The 17,600-nt window shown below is 39.7% G+C and overlaps 1 protein-coding gene across 1 annotated transcript; it reads left to right on the forward strand.

The window, feature by feature from the left end:
- Positions 1 to 1,101: 1,101 nt before the first annotated feature.
- Positions 1,102 to 15,360, forward strand: TMEM170B (transmembrane protein 170B). The gene is made up of 3 exons (XM_068199491.1): positions 1,102 to 1,601; positions 9,166 to 9,336; positions 13,255 to 15,360. The coding sequence occupies exons 1-3, from the start codon at positions 1,505 to 1,507 to the stop codon at positions 13,383 to 13,385; spliced, it is 399 nt and encodes a 132-aa protein (XP_068055592.1). The 5' UTR covers positions 1,102 to 1,504; the 3' UTR covers positions 13,386 to 15,360.
- The last annotated feature ends 2,240 nt before the right edge of the window (positions 15,361 to 17,600 follow it).

The raw sequence follows: 17,600 nt of genomic DNA on the forward strand, positions 1-17,600 counted from the left end.
AAAAATCTATCTGAAAAAAACCAGGTCATTGGCATCAAACAGGATATGAGTTGATTTATCTGTCGTGGCTCTTCATCTATAAATTGCAAATTTTATTACTAATTGCTTTACCTCTCCAAACCTTTCCATCAAAGGATGCTGACATAAAATGATGTTTACGAGATACTGTAGCAAGCACTGTTGAAGAAATGCCAGCGAGGAGGTGTGGGCACTAAATGTGGCCTAGGGATGCATATTTCAGAATGGATGGGGGATGATTGCTGGCTTTTACATCGGTAAGCACCGCGGATCCCGTGCTTTGAGAGAAGCCGCGTCCAGCTTAAAGGCTGTGTTCCTTTATAACTTAAAGAAAGCAAAGGCACAGAATAAAGATTCGCTGACGATTTCTGCGTTTTCTAACCTTCTGTGGCTTTAATCTGCGGCAGCAGTGACGGCGGAGCTACGAGGTTCAAAGGGACAGGCAGGGACGTCACGCAGCGTTGCCTGGATGCTGCCTCGGGATGACAGCTCGGGATGGCAGCTCCTCCGCTGCGACCCGTGCTGTCACCTGAGCTCCAGCAGCTCCGGCACTCCCGAGCGGCGCTCCCGCTGTGTGCACCGCTTCTTTGGCCCTGTCTCGTCCCGCTCCGCCGGGGCTGTCCCCAGACCCCGCCGAGGCAGCCGCGGAGGTGCGTCCGCCCGCGCTCTCTGGAGCTGCGTGTGCCAAGGCTGTGAGCAGCGAGGTGAAAACACTGCTCTCATCAGAACACAGATTCTGCATTTTGCTCTTCTCCGATGTTTAAACGCACTCAGCAGCATCACCTTAAATACCAGCTTTAACGCCATGGAATGTTATCACTTTATTTTTCCCTTTAAATCTACCCACAAGTGTATGCAGATTTTGTTTGAGACACTTCTTGCTAACGCAGGTTTCTCTGGGAGACCACGACATCCCCAGTCTTTCCCGCCCTCTTTGACTCAAATCCTGATTCCGAATTCTGGTTCTCCGTTTGCTGGGAGGAGCCCGCGCCCACCGGCTCCTCCCGCCGCGCCTGCGCGGGGCCGCCCTCCCGCTCCCAGCGCTCCCGCTCCCGCTGCCCCGCTCCCGCTCCTCCCTCCCCCATGGAGCCGCCCGCCTGAGGGACGGCCCGCGGCCGCCCCGCCCTCGCTCCAGGTGATGCCGGTGACCGGGGTGACGATGCCGCCGGCGAGGTGGCGGCGGCCACTGCTGATGGAGGAGGCGGAGATGATGATGGTGAAGATGATGATGATGATGATGATGATTATGGGCTCCGCCGCCCGGCCCTGCCCCTGAGCGGCGGTGAAGCTCCAGCGGCCGGCTCCCCTCCTCCCCCAGGATCGCCCGGCTCCCCCCCGGCCGCCGCCTGCCCCACTCCGTCCTCGATGTCTCCACCGCGGCGCGGAGCTCCCGTCGCCGCCTCCCCGCCCTCTCGCTCCTCGCCGCCGCCGTCTCCCTCCCGCCCCGCGGTCTGGCGGCTGCCGGACCCCGCCCGGCGGCGGCACCATGAAGGTGGAAGCGGGGGACAACTCCATGATCAACCTGTCGGTGCAGCAAGTGCTGAGCCTCTGGGCTCACGGCACCGTCCTCCGCAGCCTCACGGGTAACGGGGCAGTGCGGGGCCGGGCGGCTGCGAGGGTGCGCTCGGGGCTGGAGCACAATGGAGGGCGTGGGGGCGGCGGTGGTCTCCCTGTGTGCTGCGCCTAGGGAGGGCTGGTGTTTTTGTTCCCGAGTCTCTCCGGGTGCCTGCATGCGTGTTCTGTGAGCACATCTATCGTGTGTGTGTATGTGCATGTACAGCTGCTCTGGGGTCCAGGGAATCGGGGGGGGGTCTGTGGGAGGTGTTGGTTGGGCTGGGTGTGTGCCCGGTGTCTGGAATGCCTGCCCGTGCAAAGGACATGAGCGTGTGGGATGTGCTCGCTCGCTTTTCTGTGCCCATGTATAATAAAAGAAGGCTAATGGCATAGGGTGTGTGTGTGCGAGTGAAGTGATGGGTACCTTTGCATCAGTGAAGGATTGTAGAAAGTGTGTGTGAGTGTATAAATATGTATGGAAGGCTGGAGTATGTTTGTGGAGGTGGTTGGTTTTTTATTTTATTTTTCCCCCTTGTGGATATATGCTCATTGGCATTTGCCAGCTAAAAAAAACCCCAGCAAACTAGAAAACCATAAAATCGAATGTGGAGTATCAAAGACTCTCCCCCACTACCCCTGAGTATACCTGTGGATAATGAGACCTGTGGGAGTGAATGAGGTGACAGTAGTTTTCTGACAAGTAGTTGTAATCTTAAGCATGTGGGATTCTTAAAGACTGAGCTGTTACGAAAAAATTGTGTGAACCAAAGTAGAGTCAGGTCCTCACCCTCTGTTAGGAGAGAGGAGCTTTGGCTGGCTTTTGGCAAGAACTGGCTTTTTTCTGCTCAGTCTCAGGCTGAAAAATGGGTGTGGACTACTGTGAGATGCAAGGCATATGGTGGAGAGGGGTATCTTCTCTTATTCTGTCCTTGTGTAAAGAAAAGCATAAGCTTCCAGCTCTGAACAAGCAGGGATTGGGTGTCAATAGCAGAGATGTAAGTGGGTGAATTCTTTCTGCTCGGTTGTAGGGGTGTATTAGGTGGTGACAGATTAGTGGAAAATGTTCATTAGGGATAGGTTTTTAAACAGTTATGGAAATATTCTAGTATTTATGAAAGGATTTTATGTCACCTTTTTTGCACTCTGTAGTAATGGTTGATATATTCTGTTTTCTTTTTTAATGTTTTAGAGGTGGAGGAAGTGTGATGGAAATAGAAGTGTAGCTGAAGATGGAGCTGTAGCAAAGAGAAAGTGATCATCTTACTTGTTCTTTTAACTTTCAGGATGCATCTTAGTGTAATAAAAAAGATTAACCTTTTCATATTTATCGGATCTATGAACTTTGTAGTGTGTGTCTCATAATTAGAGTTTCCAGGTATTAGTGTGGTGATACACTAAATACAGCTCACTTCCTGAGTAGTTAACTTTAACATACCTACTTTAAAAATTTGTACTCTTAAAGGAAAAAGTTCACAATGGATTTCACTTTGCTTTGTGCCAGACATCCTCTATAAAGTTTTTCTTATTAGATCATTCAGCATAGGCATTTCTATGAAATTCAGTGCCGAGAGATAAAATCAGCTCATTTCTCAGTGCTTTTGCAATAAGATAAGGGCTTGCATAAGGTATTTTTAATGTGAAATGTTTTTTCTTTTTAACTTAAAAATATGAAAAATTATTTTTTTATCCATTGTAGTGTTGTTGGAGAATGTGTCACTGCCAGTTGTAGTTGCAGTTTCTAATTTTGTGCTTAAATGATGGCTGCTCTTACAGCCATAACCTGGTAAGCTGAATGTTCTCATGGACTGTCAGCAGTCCAAAACTTGCACTGGACTTAAAAATCTTTTCCATAGGTTAGATATATATTGATATAATCATTGATATTAACAAAAATCTGAACTAGTTACATAAGCCCTTCCTTACTCCTTATTGAAGTAAACTTCGTTCAAGACCAGAAATTCTGTTCTTTTCCCTGCCAAGAAAATAGATTTGTGAATGAGTTTATCGTCTTTGACTACTTAATCCCTTTCCTTTTTCACCTCTGTTAGGGATAAGGAGAAACTTCTCCAGAATATCGGGAAAAGAAAATCATTAATACGCTATGTGCCATGAATATTCAAGCCTGCTTCGTGTCTACTTTCGGACTTAACGTTGTGCTCTGGACTAGACTTTCAAGTTGCACAAGTGAAGATTTATCTCCTTTAGATAAACAATATTGATTATGTTTTCACAAACATGTTGCAAAATGTTATCAGCTTCCTTCTTAAAAATATGTTAATTTTCTGAATTTTTCAGCAGGGTCCTGATATGAACTCCAGCCTAAGCCAGGAATACTTCATATCATAACAGTTTAGTTTTGGTGGGCTCTTTTTCCTGTCAATGAGAAACTGAAAGATTATTTTTATACCGTCCATGTGAATCAGGTTCAACATAAAAAAAGGAAATCCCATATTTCATTCGTGGCCTCAAATACCCAGGAGATCATAGACAAGTTCATTGCTGCCACATACACATCACACCCTGTAACAGCTAAAGCTGCTGGTGTTGTTCCTTTTAGCTGAACATAGGCCCATCACCATGGTGTGTTTGCTTCCTATCTTCCTGACCTCTCCTGGGAGGTGGAAGTAAGACTTCAGGAATCAAGGGAGAGGTGGGATGGCTTTTGCCTCACTCTTTGTTACATCCTCCAGTATATCCCAAGAACACCCCCTTTATATGAGCTGGTTGTGTTTTAGAGTTAGTGCTAGATCAGGGTTTACTAGAACAAATCAGATAACAGCTGAATTTGAACTGAAAAAGGAGAAAAAAAATCCCATTATTAGTATCCAGTAAAATAAAAATTGCTTAAAGGCTGCTTTCACAATAAAGGACTTGGCAATATTTCTACTAATAGAAGCTCCTAAGCTCCATCCTGTGCTCATTTGTCCCAGATTGTCTGGCTTTTCTTTGCCTCCTTTTCTGTTACTTGAGAGGACTAGTCTGTAATTTGAGATTTAAATGCTCCTCAGCAAAGTGGTTTTTTTTACCACTTAATGCAGCAAAAATGTTAGCAACTCCAAACAGCCATTTGGCTGTATTGTTGATAACTTTGAAAGTATCAGTTAATACAATAATTAAGGACAGGACCTGGTGCTGAAGAAAAAAATGCAGCATGTAAAGAGCTGAGTTACATTTGCAGTTATCGTATGCTGTCACTTCATCTGAGTGCTCATGAGTTTATAATCTACAGGAATCTAACGTTACTGGTTTTTTCTAATTCTAAATTTGATGTGTGCTACCTTGTTGACTTAAATTAGTATTTTTGTATTCTTAGTACAGGTGCTTATTGCTTGACTTACCTCTGTAACTAATAGTAGTAGGCTGGGTACTGGGCTTAGAATGGAGAGAGAAAGAAAGAGACACTTTGTTTTGGAGTAATCACTTTAGGTTTATGACATGTTGTAGGCAATCATTATTCATCTGGCAAAACTACACAAAGCTTAGAACTTAGAGAAAAAGTGCTGAAGATTAAGTAGTAAGGAGATACTCCATGTTTACTGAAGCTGAGTGGCAGTAGGATGGCATATCAATATTTTATATAGATAATATTTGAAAATGTTATCATTTAGCTACTTCTGTAAGACGAAGCTGTTGATGGAGTGCAGCTTCAAGTCTTGATAAGATGGAAGTTATTTGAATGTTATTCTACACAATTACATGCTTTAGTCTTTTCCTAATCTCTAATATTGTGTATGCCTACACTAATATATATTTATGTATATATAGTGTGTATCTGTAGTACATAAGCATAATGTATGCATGATATCTATCTGATAGTTGTAAATATCAAAATTAACAAAGTGCTCTAAAACTGGTGTGGTTGGGCATTAATTGCAAGGTATTTGAGTTTTGCAGCTTTTCTGGTAGGAAATCCCCAGCTGAGGCAAACCAGAGGAAAGGAACATAAACACTGTCTTAAATCTTCTTTTCAGTTTAAGCACAAAGAATTTTAAACATTAAAAATGCATCTCGGTTGTTCCTGTTAGAAGAGCTGTGACATCTTTGCTGTATACTGAATGTCACTATGCTTGTAAACTACAGGGCTTTCCCTAGTTCCTGTATTTCTCTAGGAGCTGTAGAGTTTTGATACATGTATGTTGTGTTTTGGTGACTCAAAGTAATTCGGATACACTAAAAGTAAACTCTGACATTTTCTTAGGGTCAAGCAAAATAAGTTGCAACTGTTTTGTTGGTTTTGGTTTTTTTTAAATTTTTTACTATTCATATCTCTCTAGGGATGCTCTTTGAGGGCAATACTAAATAAACTGAGGCTAGGTGAGTATTTGAATCTCTCTGACAGATATAGGTAAATCATTACCTCCATAACAGCGAAGTACTCTGTGCAGCTCATGTTCTCAAAAGAGCCAGCTAATTAGAATAGCTGCACAAAGACTGAAATTGGACTGTGCTTTTTTTTTTTTGTCAGTGTAGCAATACATAAATTTATGCTGCTTAAAAGATCAGTCAGTGTATAGGACAAAAATAGCTGAGACACTTCAGTCTCACATCCTCTTTCTTAGAGATGTTGCAAGTCAATTCAGCAATCAAACTACTCAGTCATTTGTGAACAAGTGAAGTCTTGACCATTTGTGTTCAGAGGTCCACATTCTCTTTCTCTGTTTTTTAGTGGCACCTCTCAGTGTTACTCCCAACCCATTCTTTGTGTCTTTCAGTGTTACTCTAAGATACTGCTTTTGAGAGTCACCTCTCTTCATGATTCAAGGGTTAGATGATACTGAATTTTACAGAACATGAGTAATTCTCTGCCCTCACCAGATCAGGGTAAGAGTGTCTACGTTGTCCTCTAGGTGAATGGAGGTTAAGGTCTCCTCTGATTTGCTTGAAGGGTTGTCTCTCTCTCCTTACCTTGTTCATCCCTGTTAAACAACTTGCTTGGCTGGCTTTGTTACTCGCCCTACGAGCAGAAGTAAAGAAATGACTGGGGTGAACTAGCAAATATAGAAAGAGTAAATAAAGGAGGTTAAGAAATTATAACTTCTGGCCTTTCCTAGTAAAGGTGCTTGGAAGTGATTTGTCCTGTTTCAAGCTCCTACATGATGTTTTAAGAAATATATGATGTTTTAATGAAGGGAGGTCATAGTTTAACAAAGCTCCAGTTGCTTTTGTGTCAAACAAGAAATATTTCTGGATGTTCTCCAATTTCCTTTTCAATATGCCTGCTGCTTTTAAGGAGTAGGAGTGAAAGAACTGAAGTTTATATTTCTTTAGCCAACAGGACATTTTGGTGCTGGTTCTATTCTCAAGCCTCCTGCCCTAAATATAAAGTGAGGGCTGGTGCTAATTTTCCTTGAGCCTTATTTGGAACATAAATAAAACCGAAGATAGTTGCTCACTGTGGAGCTATTTTGTTGTGTAAGAGTTTGTAAATATTTTTGGTTTCTTAGTTACAGGGGAGTAGTTAGCCTTCCCATAAGCTTTCATTTTCTTCTAAAAATACAATCATCCTAGTGAGTTTTCCTAAGACTGGAGGTCATTTGGCTTTTCTACCTGATGAAGGTTGACAATACCTATAAACACCAATTTCCTAAAAGGGGATGCGGCGCCTAACAAATCCTGTAGAAATTACAGGGTATGACAGTGTCAGATTCCCACAGACTTTCTTGGTCCAGATTGGTTAATAAATCCTAAGGTTTGTTTCCCTGTTGTCCAACTGTAGGTCTGGCAGGGCTGCCATGTTCTATATTGGTAGATCTTTGGTTAATCCTTTTGTTTATGTGTTTCCACTTGAATAAAACAGTGGAAACACCCAGGCTGTGCTAGTATTGGACCAGGCCTATTAGGACAGCAGGAGAGGTTGCCCTCCCACAGATTAGGTCAGCCAGCCTTTCTTAATTTTAGTGAGGGTGTTTGTGGGGTGACTGCTTGACACTCCTGCCACTGTTCTGTCACAGTAGCTTCTGAGAGTGATGAGACATTCATTTAGTGGAACAGTACCATGGTCATTATCCTTTCGCCAAGATTTTTGATACCCATTTTGAGGCCGGGGGTGAAGGGATGGAGGATCTGAGGAGAGCTGCTCTGAGCCACTCTCAGGATGTGGACATATGTACCCAGGCACTCAGAAGGAAAAGCTGCACCTTGAACTACAGTTGAGGTACTCATTGGATGTAGATTTGCCAGCCACTTTCCTTGCTGCTCTCTTAAAAGAGCCTTTTGGCTATCACGATTTAGAGGAGTTGTATGTCCTTGGGCAGACATAGTGTTGCCAAAGGGGAAGTGCTGAACTACTGCCAAAGTAGTGCTAAATCTGTGCTATCTATATACATATCCTACTGACAATGGACTCCCAGGGCTGTGGTTATTGTGTAGCAACATTTTTTTCTTAGCATCTTTTCACAGTATGTTTTCTGCTGCTCAGTATTTTTAAGTTAGCTAATTGGGATGTATTTTTTCTTCAAATGGTTGATATGAGTCAAGCTACATTAATACTGGCTTGCCTCATAAGCAATAAGTATCTTGCTTTTGTAAGGAAGCTGGGATTTTTTGTTTTGTTCTATTTTTGAGGGGAACTGCAGCAAAAACTGAATTAATGACATTGTCATGGGATTATGGAATATGTACCCTAATTTGTTAAGTTCTGTAATGATACCTACCTACTGTACTTGACTAAAAACAAAAGGGATTTTTTTCTGTTATTTACTCACCCTCTTGATTTATAGAATGTTTTTAGGAAGTTGACACCAAATGAGAAAGGTTCTTGAGTTATTGTGTAGCTCCATTGATGATTCCAGGGTTCCAGCTCTTTTCTTTGAAGGTGCTCATCATGTCTGCCATTCTTCAAAGAAATGTTTGTGCTCCAAACATTGTCATGATCTAACACCCTTTTTAGTAATTCAAATAATAGTCACTACCTCTCTTTGAAGTTCTGTACTAAGCAATTAGAAGCAAGGAGTTAGAGGTGTTAAAATTTTTAAATAATTAAAATTTCTTGTTAAAATGATAGTGTTTTTATTTGCATTGTTGAAGCTAATTTGATGGAACACTCTATTACAGCTCCTGGGTGTAGATAAGCTAAAGTCTTTAATCTCAGTTTTCCCATCTTATGTTACCTGATGCTGTCTCTTATTTTTGAGGGTGGAGGTTGGGAAACAACAAAAGATCCACACCTGCCCCAAAATAAAAACTTACGACCCAAACAAATCCCAAACCAGTTCTTGACTTTTTCCTCCTTCAGTCTTTGTATCAGAGAATATTTCATTCGACAGAAGCAATCTGCTATGAAATTTCAGACAGCACTATTTAAAGAAGTCATTAAAGGAATTATGGCTATTTGCAAAAATATATCTGAATTAAGATTTTTGCCAGAATCCTTTTTATATTTTTTAACATAATACAGCTAATCCTTTATGACAGACTGCTGAAATGAGGAAAGAGTCTTGAGCGTGTGCTGATGGTGTCACATGTATCACATTCAAGGTGGAAATCAGTATTGATTTTCTCTTACTGTTGATTGTTTGCAATGTTTTAAAGTTTCTTACTTAAAAAGTTCTTGTCTTAAAAATATTAACCCTTTATTTGACTGCTTTCTTTCAGAGATGTGGTACTGGGTTTTCCTCTGGGCTCTCTTCTCCTCTCTCTTTGTCCATGGTGCTGTGGGAGTATTAATGTTTGTGATGCTGCAGAGGCATAGGCAGGGGAGGCTGATATCTGTCATTGTGGTCAGCATTGGATTTCTGGGTTCTATAACTGGAGCAATGATAACCAGTAAGTCTGCCTTTTGTTCTTGTTTGGGTTTTTTTTGTTGTTGTTGTTTTGGGTTTTTTTTCCCTTTCTTATTTTACATCTAACCTCTAAAAAATAAAAATTAAGCTTTGCTGATGTTCTAGGTGAAATACTGTTTGGCAAGGGCTTTTGTTACAGTTTCTTGTGGTATTAGATGAATGGCTACCACTCTAGACACATTTTTCATTTCTTGACAATGTATCCTCAGAGAGATGCAACAATTTTTTCTGTTAAAGCCCAAAAGTTCGCAGAGCTGTAGTTAAAAACCACACTCATGTTTAAAACGTTGCAGAAAGCAGGAGTGTGTTATGTAGTAAAGTGTGGAAGGCTTACACCTGACTAAATAGGACACAAGTGGTGTTGCAAAGAATGTTTTGAGGAAATGCTGCTCATCTGTTTTTGTCTAGAGTTATTGGTATCAGGTGCAGCTTTTCCATCTTTCCCAAGAAATTCCATTATCTATGTCAGCACTGAAACATGGGCCATAAAACCTGTAGGACACTTTATTCATTCTTTGGTTTTATCATATCCAACTCTGTTTATCAAACTTATAAATAGACTACAGTAGCTTTCCCAAGCAAGTAGGAGCATGCTGAGTTTTCTCTTGCGGGGGGAAAAATAGTGAATGCTATTTTTTCAGGAAAGAAGCACGTGCTTGTCTTCAACAGTGCTGGTAAGGAGTTCTCTGCATTAAAAACTATGTGTTGAATGGTGCCTATTAACTGAGCAGTAGGTTCTGCCCCAAAAATCTTCAGTGTTGCAGAAAAGATTTCCTAACTTGAACGGTCTCCGAGGGTAAGGAACCATAAACCTAGCAACCACCATATAGTCTGAAGGCAAAACTTCCCACCTTTCATTTTGGTTTTCCTGTGTTCTGCCCAGGTTATCAGAATAGTGGTATCACTATCAGCTTTGGACACATTCATAGAGGATTTGTGTCAGATTATATATTATTGCTGCTGAAAGACCTTCCTGATTATTGTTTTTCAAGGCTAAATAAAAATGCAAATGTCATGAGAAGTTTCACTAAGACTTTCTACAAAAGGTTGCTTTAATTGCTACAGATTTCTCAGCTTAGAATTTCCACTAGTTAACACAGTGTAGTTCAGTATAACTATTTTTCTTGGGTTTTTGCAGGGGGGTTGGGTTGGGGTTTTTTTTGCTGAGATAACTTGGAACTAGTTGAGTGCCTTACGTTAAATGTTATGCAGATTTTTTTCTTAGGATTAAAAGGCAGTGGCCTGTTACAAGGTCAGCCATGCAGGAACATTTCTGAAGAACTGAGATAGGAAATGTTGTGTTGAAAGATCCAAGCAGAGACTTTCACAGCTTTGTGTGGTGGGGAGGTTTCAGGATCAGTGTCTCTCAAATGAAAGTACTTTGTGTCTTCTATCTTTGCATAAAAAGAGGAGCAACACAGTTGTATTTTTGGCATCCAGTTTTGCAGGTCAAAACATTTAGTATGTAAGCAATCCTGTTTGTGTGCATATTCATCTGAGAAGCTTTGACTGTAGACTTGTTATGCTGTTCCCAAAGGTTTTGCAGAGAGCATTGCAACTAGCTTAGGCAAGTACTTTTACCTTGAAGTATTTTTTGTTTCTGGCTAGAACTCAGTTGTTTCATACTGAAATAAATTCTGTGGGGAGCTTTTGAAGGCAAATTATGGTGATCAATTATTAAAGAGGATTTTTAATAGTTATTATGCTGCAAACTGAGAGATGCGAGTTGAAATATCAGCTATTTGAATATGCCTGGTCCAGTGCTTAAGAAATTGAAATAGCAAACTGACTTCAGTTTCCACTTTGCATTTCCAGTCTTCTGCATTGTTTGTGTAGGAGAATGAAGGCAGCATAGACTATTGCACAATGTAAGTTTAATTTTGCTCAGGGAGATCTTTCAAACTTTCTGATGTTCTGGAACTTTTTTAGCAGCATATAGAAAAGCAGGAGAGTCCTCTGTTTCTTAGCTTTGAAAGTCATGGAAATTAAGGGTAATTAAAAAAGGTATTGAAAAATTACTAATCAGAAGGGAATACAGTAAAAAAGAAAAAAAACAACAACCAAAAAAACCTAAAACCACAAAACCATAACAAAAACAAAGAAAGAAACCCACAAAGCAACAACCAAAAAAACCCCACAAAGCCAAACAAGAATATATGAATACCAGGCAGCTTAAGGCAAGAATATTAGCTGTATTTGATCCAGAAGGGCCTGTCCTTCCTCTTCTTCCCCAGCACACTCCTTTTTGGTGACAAATTCTCATTTCCCTTGTTGGCAGCCTGTTGTACGTACTTTTGGCTCGATACCAGTTGTGCTGGGTTATGCCTTACAGGTTGAAATGCACACTGTTATTTGTGTAATAATACCTAATTAGCAAACTACCAAATTTTTATTGTTTTATTCTGGATACTTACCAGAGTAACTCAGTGTTTTCTCAAAGCCCAAAAATTCTGTTATTGATCTACTATTGACAATTCTGTTATACTTTTTTGGCCAGTTTGAATTTGCTTTGAGAGTTCAATCTGAAAAATAATTTTAATGTCAGTAGTGGGCTCAATCTAAAGGATCTTTTTCAGGTTTTGACAGCAGCCAGCCAAGAATCAAGTGGAAAAGCTTATGAAAGGTAGCTGAATTAAATACCATAAGGCTAGCCTTCTGGTGGGATACTTCAGACAAAATATACTTTACAGAATATGTTTAAAAAAAAACCCACAAAAAACCCCAATAAAAATAAATTAACCCAAAAATTGCCTAACAGTATGATTTATAGTGTTTGCAAGTACCATTATGGCCTCAATTGTAAGTAAATTCTACTCTTCCTAAAGCTATTGTGAAACTGGGGTGTTACTTTTTGAAGATGTCAGATGATTCAGATGCTGATTGTACTTTCAGAAAATCTGTTGTGACTCAATGTCTTCCTGTGTCACTAATGGATTTTTAATCATTCCAGCAGATATTTCCGTTAGTTTTGGTCCGTGCAAGACCAAAAAAAAAAATCTTTTTTTTTTTTTAAACTCTTGCTTATTATTGAAAAAAATTATTATGACTTTTCAGTTCTCTTTGAGCCTGAAAAAGCCTCTGTGATCTCTGAAGGCATTTAATTATGACTAGATAGCATCTGAGACAATGCATACTGAAGGTCTACAGTTAAGTTTTGGGTTTGGTTTTGGTTGATCCTGACCTCTTGATATTGTATTCCAAATGTGAATTTGCACACAAATGTACCAGAAAAATGATCCGTTGAGTTTGGGGTTTTTTTATGTGCTGCAGCTCAAAATTTAATTGTATTAGTTAGAAATTTCCTCTCATACACAGTTATGGGAAACACTGCAATACTTTGACCTTTTTCATGTTTTGCTGAATTTGCTAAACAATTGTTAACAATTCAGTAGTTTAAGTCTAAATAAACTCATTTAGTATGACCAGTTTATTCAGCTGAAATATTAAATGAAACTGGAAAATGTGTGTTTGTAATCGTTTTGTTGACACTAGCAACTTTATCATTCTTGTCTTCTCCCTGCCGATACAAGCAGTATTGAAACACTCTTCAGACTTGGTCAATTTTTAGAGGACTGTCTTGCTACCTATTCAAACTGGCAAAAGGCAAAAAATGTTTAAAAAAATTTGAAGATGTGTACAAGGAAACATCAAGATTTGATTTTCTTAAACTGATGATGGAAAAGTTGATCTGGTTCAATTGGGAAAATCATTCCTGAAGGATATATATATATATAACTATAAAAATACAAACAAGGCTGGTAATTGTGTAATGCCATGAAGTAATGCAGTGTTTGGTAATGCTCTATAAATAGCTGACGCATAGACAGAGTAGATAATTTGTCACATATTTCAACCTTGGCTTTTTCTGTGATTTCATCCTTGTTTTCCTTGTAATTCTTAGGTGCTGCAGTAGCTGGAATTTACAGAGTAGCAGGAAAGAATATGGCTCCCCTAGAAGCTCTTGTCTTTGGCGTTGGACAGACAGTACTGACGTTAATTATCTCATTTTCACGAATTCTTGCAACGCTTTGAAACTTATGTAGAAAGGGTGGAGAAAAACATCTTTAATCTGAAGAGAAGCTTCCTGAAAGTGGATTCATCAGCTTATGAACTCGAATTCTAGTGCAAGAGGAAGGAAGCTATGTGGAAAGTGCACTACAAATCTCGAGGCTCAGTCAAATGAGCAGGCTGTCCTCTAGTGTTGGAACTGCTGCACTCCTGCACTGCGCCTTAACGTGCCTCCGTCACGGGCGAGGGGGGATCTCTGTGTGCCAAGCAGAGATGGAGCACCTCGAGCAGCTGCCAGGCAGGTCCATGCCTGGTGGTGGGATCACTGTCCTTAACACCTTGGAATGAAACAGAGGGGCCATCCTGAAGGTTGCTCTGTGTGCCAGACTTGAAGATGTTTGGTTTAATTCTGAGTGGGTGGCTGGGTAAGCTCTGAAATGTAGAAGAATTCTGTGAATGCGCACAATTCAGGTAAAATAGCGAGATAATTGACTTTTGTGTATTAGAAGAATCTCTCTGAATGCTGAATATTCTTGTTCAGCATTCAAAACAACTGTTAAATCTCTTTCAAAATGTAGATTAATTTTGATGGGGTTTAAGAACCACAGCTTTAACAACCCTGATATAATTAGCACTATGTGAAGAATGGCTTGTGGCAGTTTTGTTCCTTGGCACATTTCTTCATTATTTTAGCCTTTCAGAAATCAGGAGTTTAAGGTGACTGTATGAAGGTTTTTAAGTACAAGCTGTTGTGTATGCACAAACAAATCTTAAACTGATGTTTTCCTTGAAATTACTTTGTCTTAAGCATACAGATGGTTACCAGCCCTTCTGCAAACTTAAGAAAAAGGGTACTCATTGCAAATAAACTCCCTATATTTAATTAAGCACTGGTAGGACCCTTATCCCTACATACAGTCTGTAAGGAAAACACAAATACAACAAACTCTCAGAGAATACACCTATGAGGAAAATGGAAAGGGTTAACAATATGATATATTGTTTTTCTACTGAACGAAAAATCTTAAGTATAATAAAATAGTTACCATACTCCAAAAATTTGTAAGTGGGGCAGCACTAATGTATTTACTACCTTGTTTCTGAACACTTTGTATCTTTGGAAATATTAAGATACCTGGAACTTTTAAATACTTAGCTTTCGGAGGTTTGTGCTTTTCTAGTTTCAAAGGGACTGAGTGGTGTTGTGCATGTGAAATGACATAAATGTGAGTGTTTGGAGTAAAGAGAAATTTCTAAGTCTAATGACTAATTATTTATTAAATACAATATTTAAAGGGCATAAAGTTCTGTGAAGAATAAGGAATCTTTCACATCTTTTCTCAGCTTAATGCTTTTCAGCAGCTGTCTCTTAATGATGGCAAGGAGTAAATCACTCAAAGGTTTGCTGTTATGATGTCAAAAAGACTTTCAGGACTGTCACAAACACTGGCACCTACTGCACACCTAAAATAATATGTTTAAAATATAAATTGCAATCCCGTCATTGCTTGCATTGATTGCATCAATTTATCAGTATGATAGTTCTTTAAAATACAATGAATTAACCTGTCTGCCTTTATCTTATTCCATATACATTTCTTTAAAGTACTAGGAATGCTAATAGTATCTGTTTTCTTTAAAAGCATCAAAGTCTTGTTTAGAAAACATACAAAGTTATGAGCTTTGCAGGGAACAAGTTAAAATATAGGTTTATAAATATTTTCAGTGTTATTTTTACTTTTAATTGCTTCAGAAATGTGGCTGAATACATATACTGTCACTGTTTTTGAATGTCTTCAAAAACTATCCTCTGGTTTGTTTTTTTGTCTTTCACTTTCTGCTTATTATTTTTGACACACAACCATTGCACTTTAATAGACAATGAAATTATGACATCTGTAACAAGCAATTGAAACTTCTCCCTTTAAATTGTAAGAAAAGTGGTTTCAGGTGTTTAAGTCAAATTGAATAATAAAGTAATTGAAGATATTTCTCCTAATGTGCCTTGTTACATATATCTTTAGGGGAGAGGATTTAAAAAAATTGTCAATTGTCACATCTTCATTCTTGTTCTATTTTGATTTTTTCTAATTCATTTGGTTACTTTATACAGTGTCTTGTTCAACAGACTTTAAAACATTTTATTTGACAATCTGGAAATGCTTATTTGGATCAAAACCAACCACATCATGAAGCAGTATGTTCAGTAATTTAGATTGTCTCATGCCTTTATCTCACACTGAAACTTACTTACAGGTTCCAAATTTCCTTGAACATCTCAATCCTTATATTTTATAGGAGGCTATTATGCTGCTACTTCTCAATGGCTTGCTGTCTTTCACTAAGTTAAACAACAGCAGACTGCTCCTAGCTGATGAGATACATATGCTTGTATTGATGAACTTCATTCTTCATTTTAATTACTGTGCCAATGAAGTTGTTGCCATTGTAACTCTCCCCCTTGGACAAGGAGGCATCTTTGCAGGTTTTAAGCTACCTTTCTTCAAATGAATTTTATTGCATAGGTACTTGTATTCACTTCTAAGATGTTGTCACGCGCTTAGCTGTCTCTGCATTGTATGGCATTATTGCCTGGCAGCAAGGGACAGGCAGATAATGTAATGCTTAAGTGGCCTAACAGGGACAAGGCTGTATTTGACAGAAGTTTGTTTTCAGCTGTTTCTTGTGAGGAGTTTATAATGATGAAAAGTTTGTCTGTGAAGTGTTCTTTGATGACAGCATGAACATACTGCTTAATAACTCAAACAGTGAAAGAAATCGTAAGTGGCCTTATGTCTGCAAAACTTGGAACTTTCATTCCATATCCCTAGAAACAGTGTTGTTAAGCATAAGGTGCTTTAGTGTTTATGTGTGTGTGTATATATATATATGAATGAATGGTGGCTTTGTGGAGTATGTTTTTATACCTGACACGCTAACAGCTGAAATAGCTTTTTCAATAAAAAATAAAATTACTTTAGATAGCCTCCCCTCCCCCTGTCCCTCTTAATGAAGCTACAAAGATATCTTGTGTGTGAATGGCACAGATGGTACCCTGGTTCACCCTTGGACAATGCAGTGTTGTCCACACAGGATGTTTTAGCACTATCTTCAATCAGCTCTGCCTGTCTCTGCATTGTGTCACTGGGCACATTCTGCATTGTGCAGAACAAATAATGCATCGACGCAGTTTAATATTTGGAAGAACGGGGAGTACTGAATATATTATTTAATGTGGAAAAGCTACTGTTTTTTTTAGAAGCTGCTGCTATCAAAGATTTAAACATTCCACACACTTTCAATTTATCAGTATAACCATAGAATTAAAGAATACTAGGTTGGAGGGGACCTCAGCCATGGTCTGGTTAAATGTTTCCTGTCAATAGCATGGTCTAGACAAGGTGGCCCAGCACCCTGACCGGCCAAGTCCTTAAAGTGTCCAATGCTGGGGAGTCCAACATTTCCCTGTGGATTTTGTTCCAATGGCATTATTCCAGTGTCCTACTGGAATATCACAAAGTAATTTGTATGAATGACCCCTCACCTTTTCCATGTGACTGCTTGTAAAAAGGGAGTCTCTTCTTTGTAGCCACCCTTTGAAAATTGGAATATGGTGATAAAGGCTCCCTTAAGCCTTCCTTCTTCAAGGCAGAATCAACCCAGTTCTTTGCCTTTCCTCATATGTCAGGCTTCCCAGACCTTTGATTATCCCTGTGGCCTTTTTCTGGAGCCTTTCCAGCCTGTCCATGGTTTTGTGTGTTTTTTGCATGTCAGGGACCAAAGCTGAACACAGAGAACCCAGTATTGCAGGTGTGGCCTGGCAGGAGGCTGAGTGAGATAATGGTGATTTTATCTATGCTGGTGATGCCCTTGTTGATGCAGTCCATCATATCAAGGATCCCATTGGCTTTCTTTGCCATAACAGCACACTGCTCACTCACATGGAATTGCTTGCTCACCAGGACCCCCAGATACCTTTTCACAGAGCTGCTCCTCAGACAAGTCCATCCCAGCCTGTGCTGCACTTCTGGATTGTGTTTTGTCAAGTGCAAGATCTTACCCTTGTCCTTGTTGAACTTCCTAAAGTTCTCTGTACATCCTATCAATGTCCTTTTACTTCTCAATGTGTATTTTTCTGCTTTTCCATCTCTGGTACACTTCTTTTCTGGATTTGAGCAAATTCAGAGATTCACAGTTAAGCCAAGGAGGTCTCTTGCTCTGCCTCTTTCCTGACCTTAA

Source organism: Anomalospiza imberbis, chromosome 1, assembly GCF_031753505.1.
Source record: "Anomalospiza imberbis isolate Cuckoo-Finch-1a 21T00152 chromosome 1, ASM3175350v1, whole genome shotgun sequence".
Lineage (NCBI taxonomy): Eukaryota > Metazoa > Chordata > Aves > Passeriformes > Viduidae > Anomalospiza > Anomalospiza imberbis.

What these genes read in the sequence shown, in the direction of transcription:
- TMEM170B (XM_068199491.1), top strand. Translation starts at nt 1,505, where the DNA reads ATGAAGGTGGAAGCGGGGGACAACTCCATGATCAACCTGTCGGTGCAG. An exon ending in CGTCCTCCGCAGCCTCACGG is followed by an intron (nt 1,602 to 9,165) that starts GTAACGGGGCAG and finishes GCTTTCTTTCAG; the next exon opens with AGATGTGGTACTGGGTTTTC. An exon ending in AACTGGAGCAATGATAACCA is followed by an intron (nt 9,337 to 13,254) that starts GTAAGTCTGCCT and finishes TGTAATTCTTAG; the next exon opens with GTGCTGCAGTAGCTGGAATT.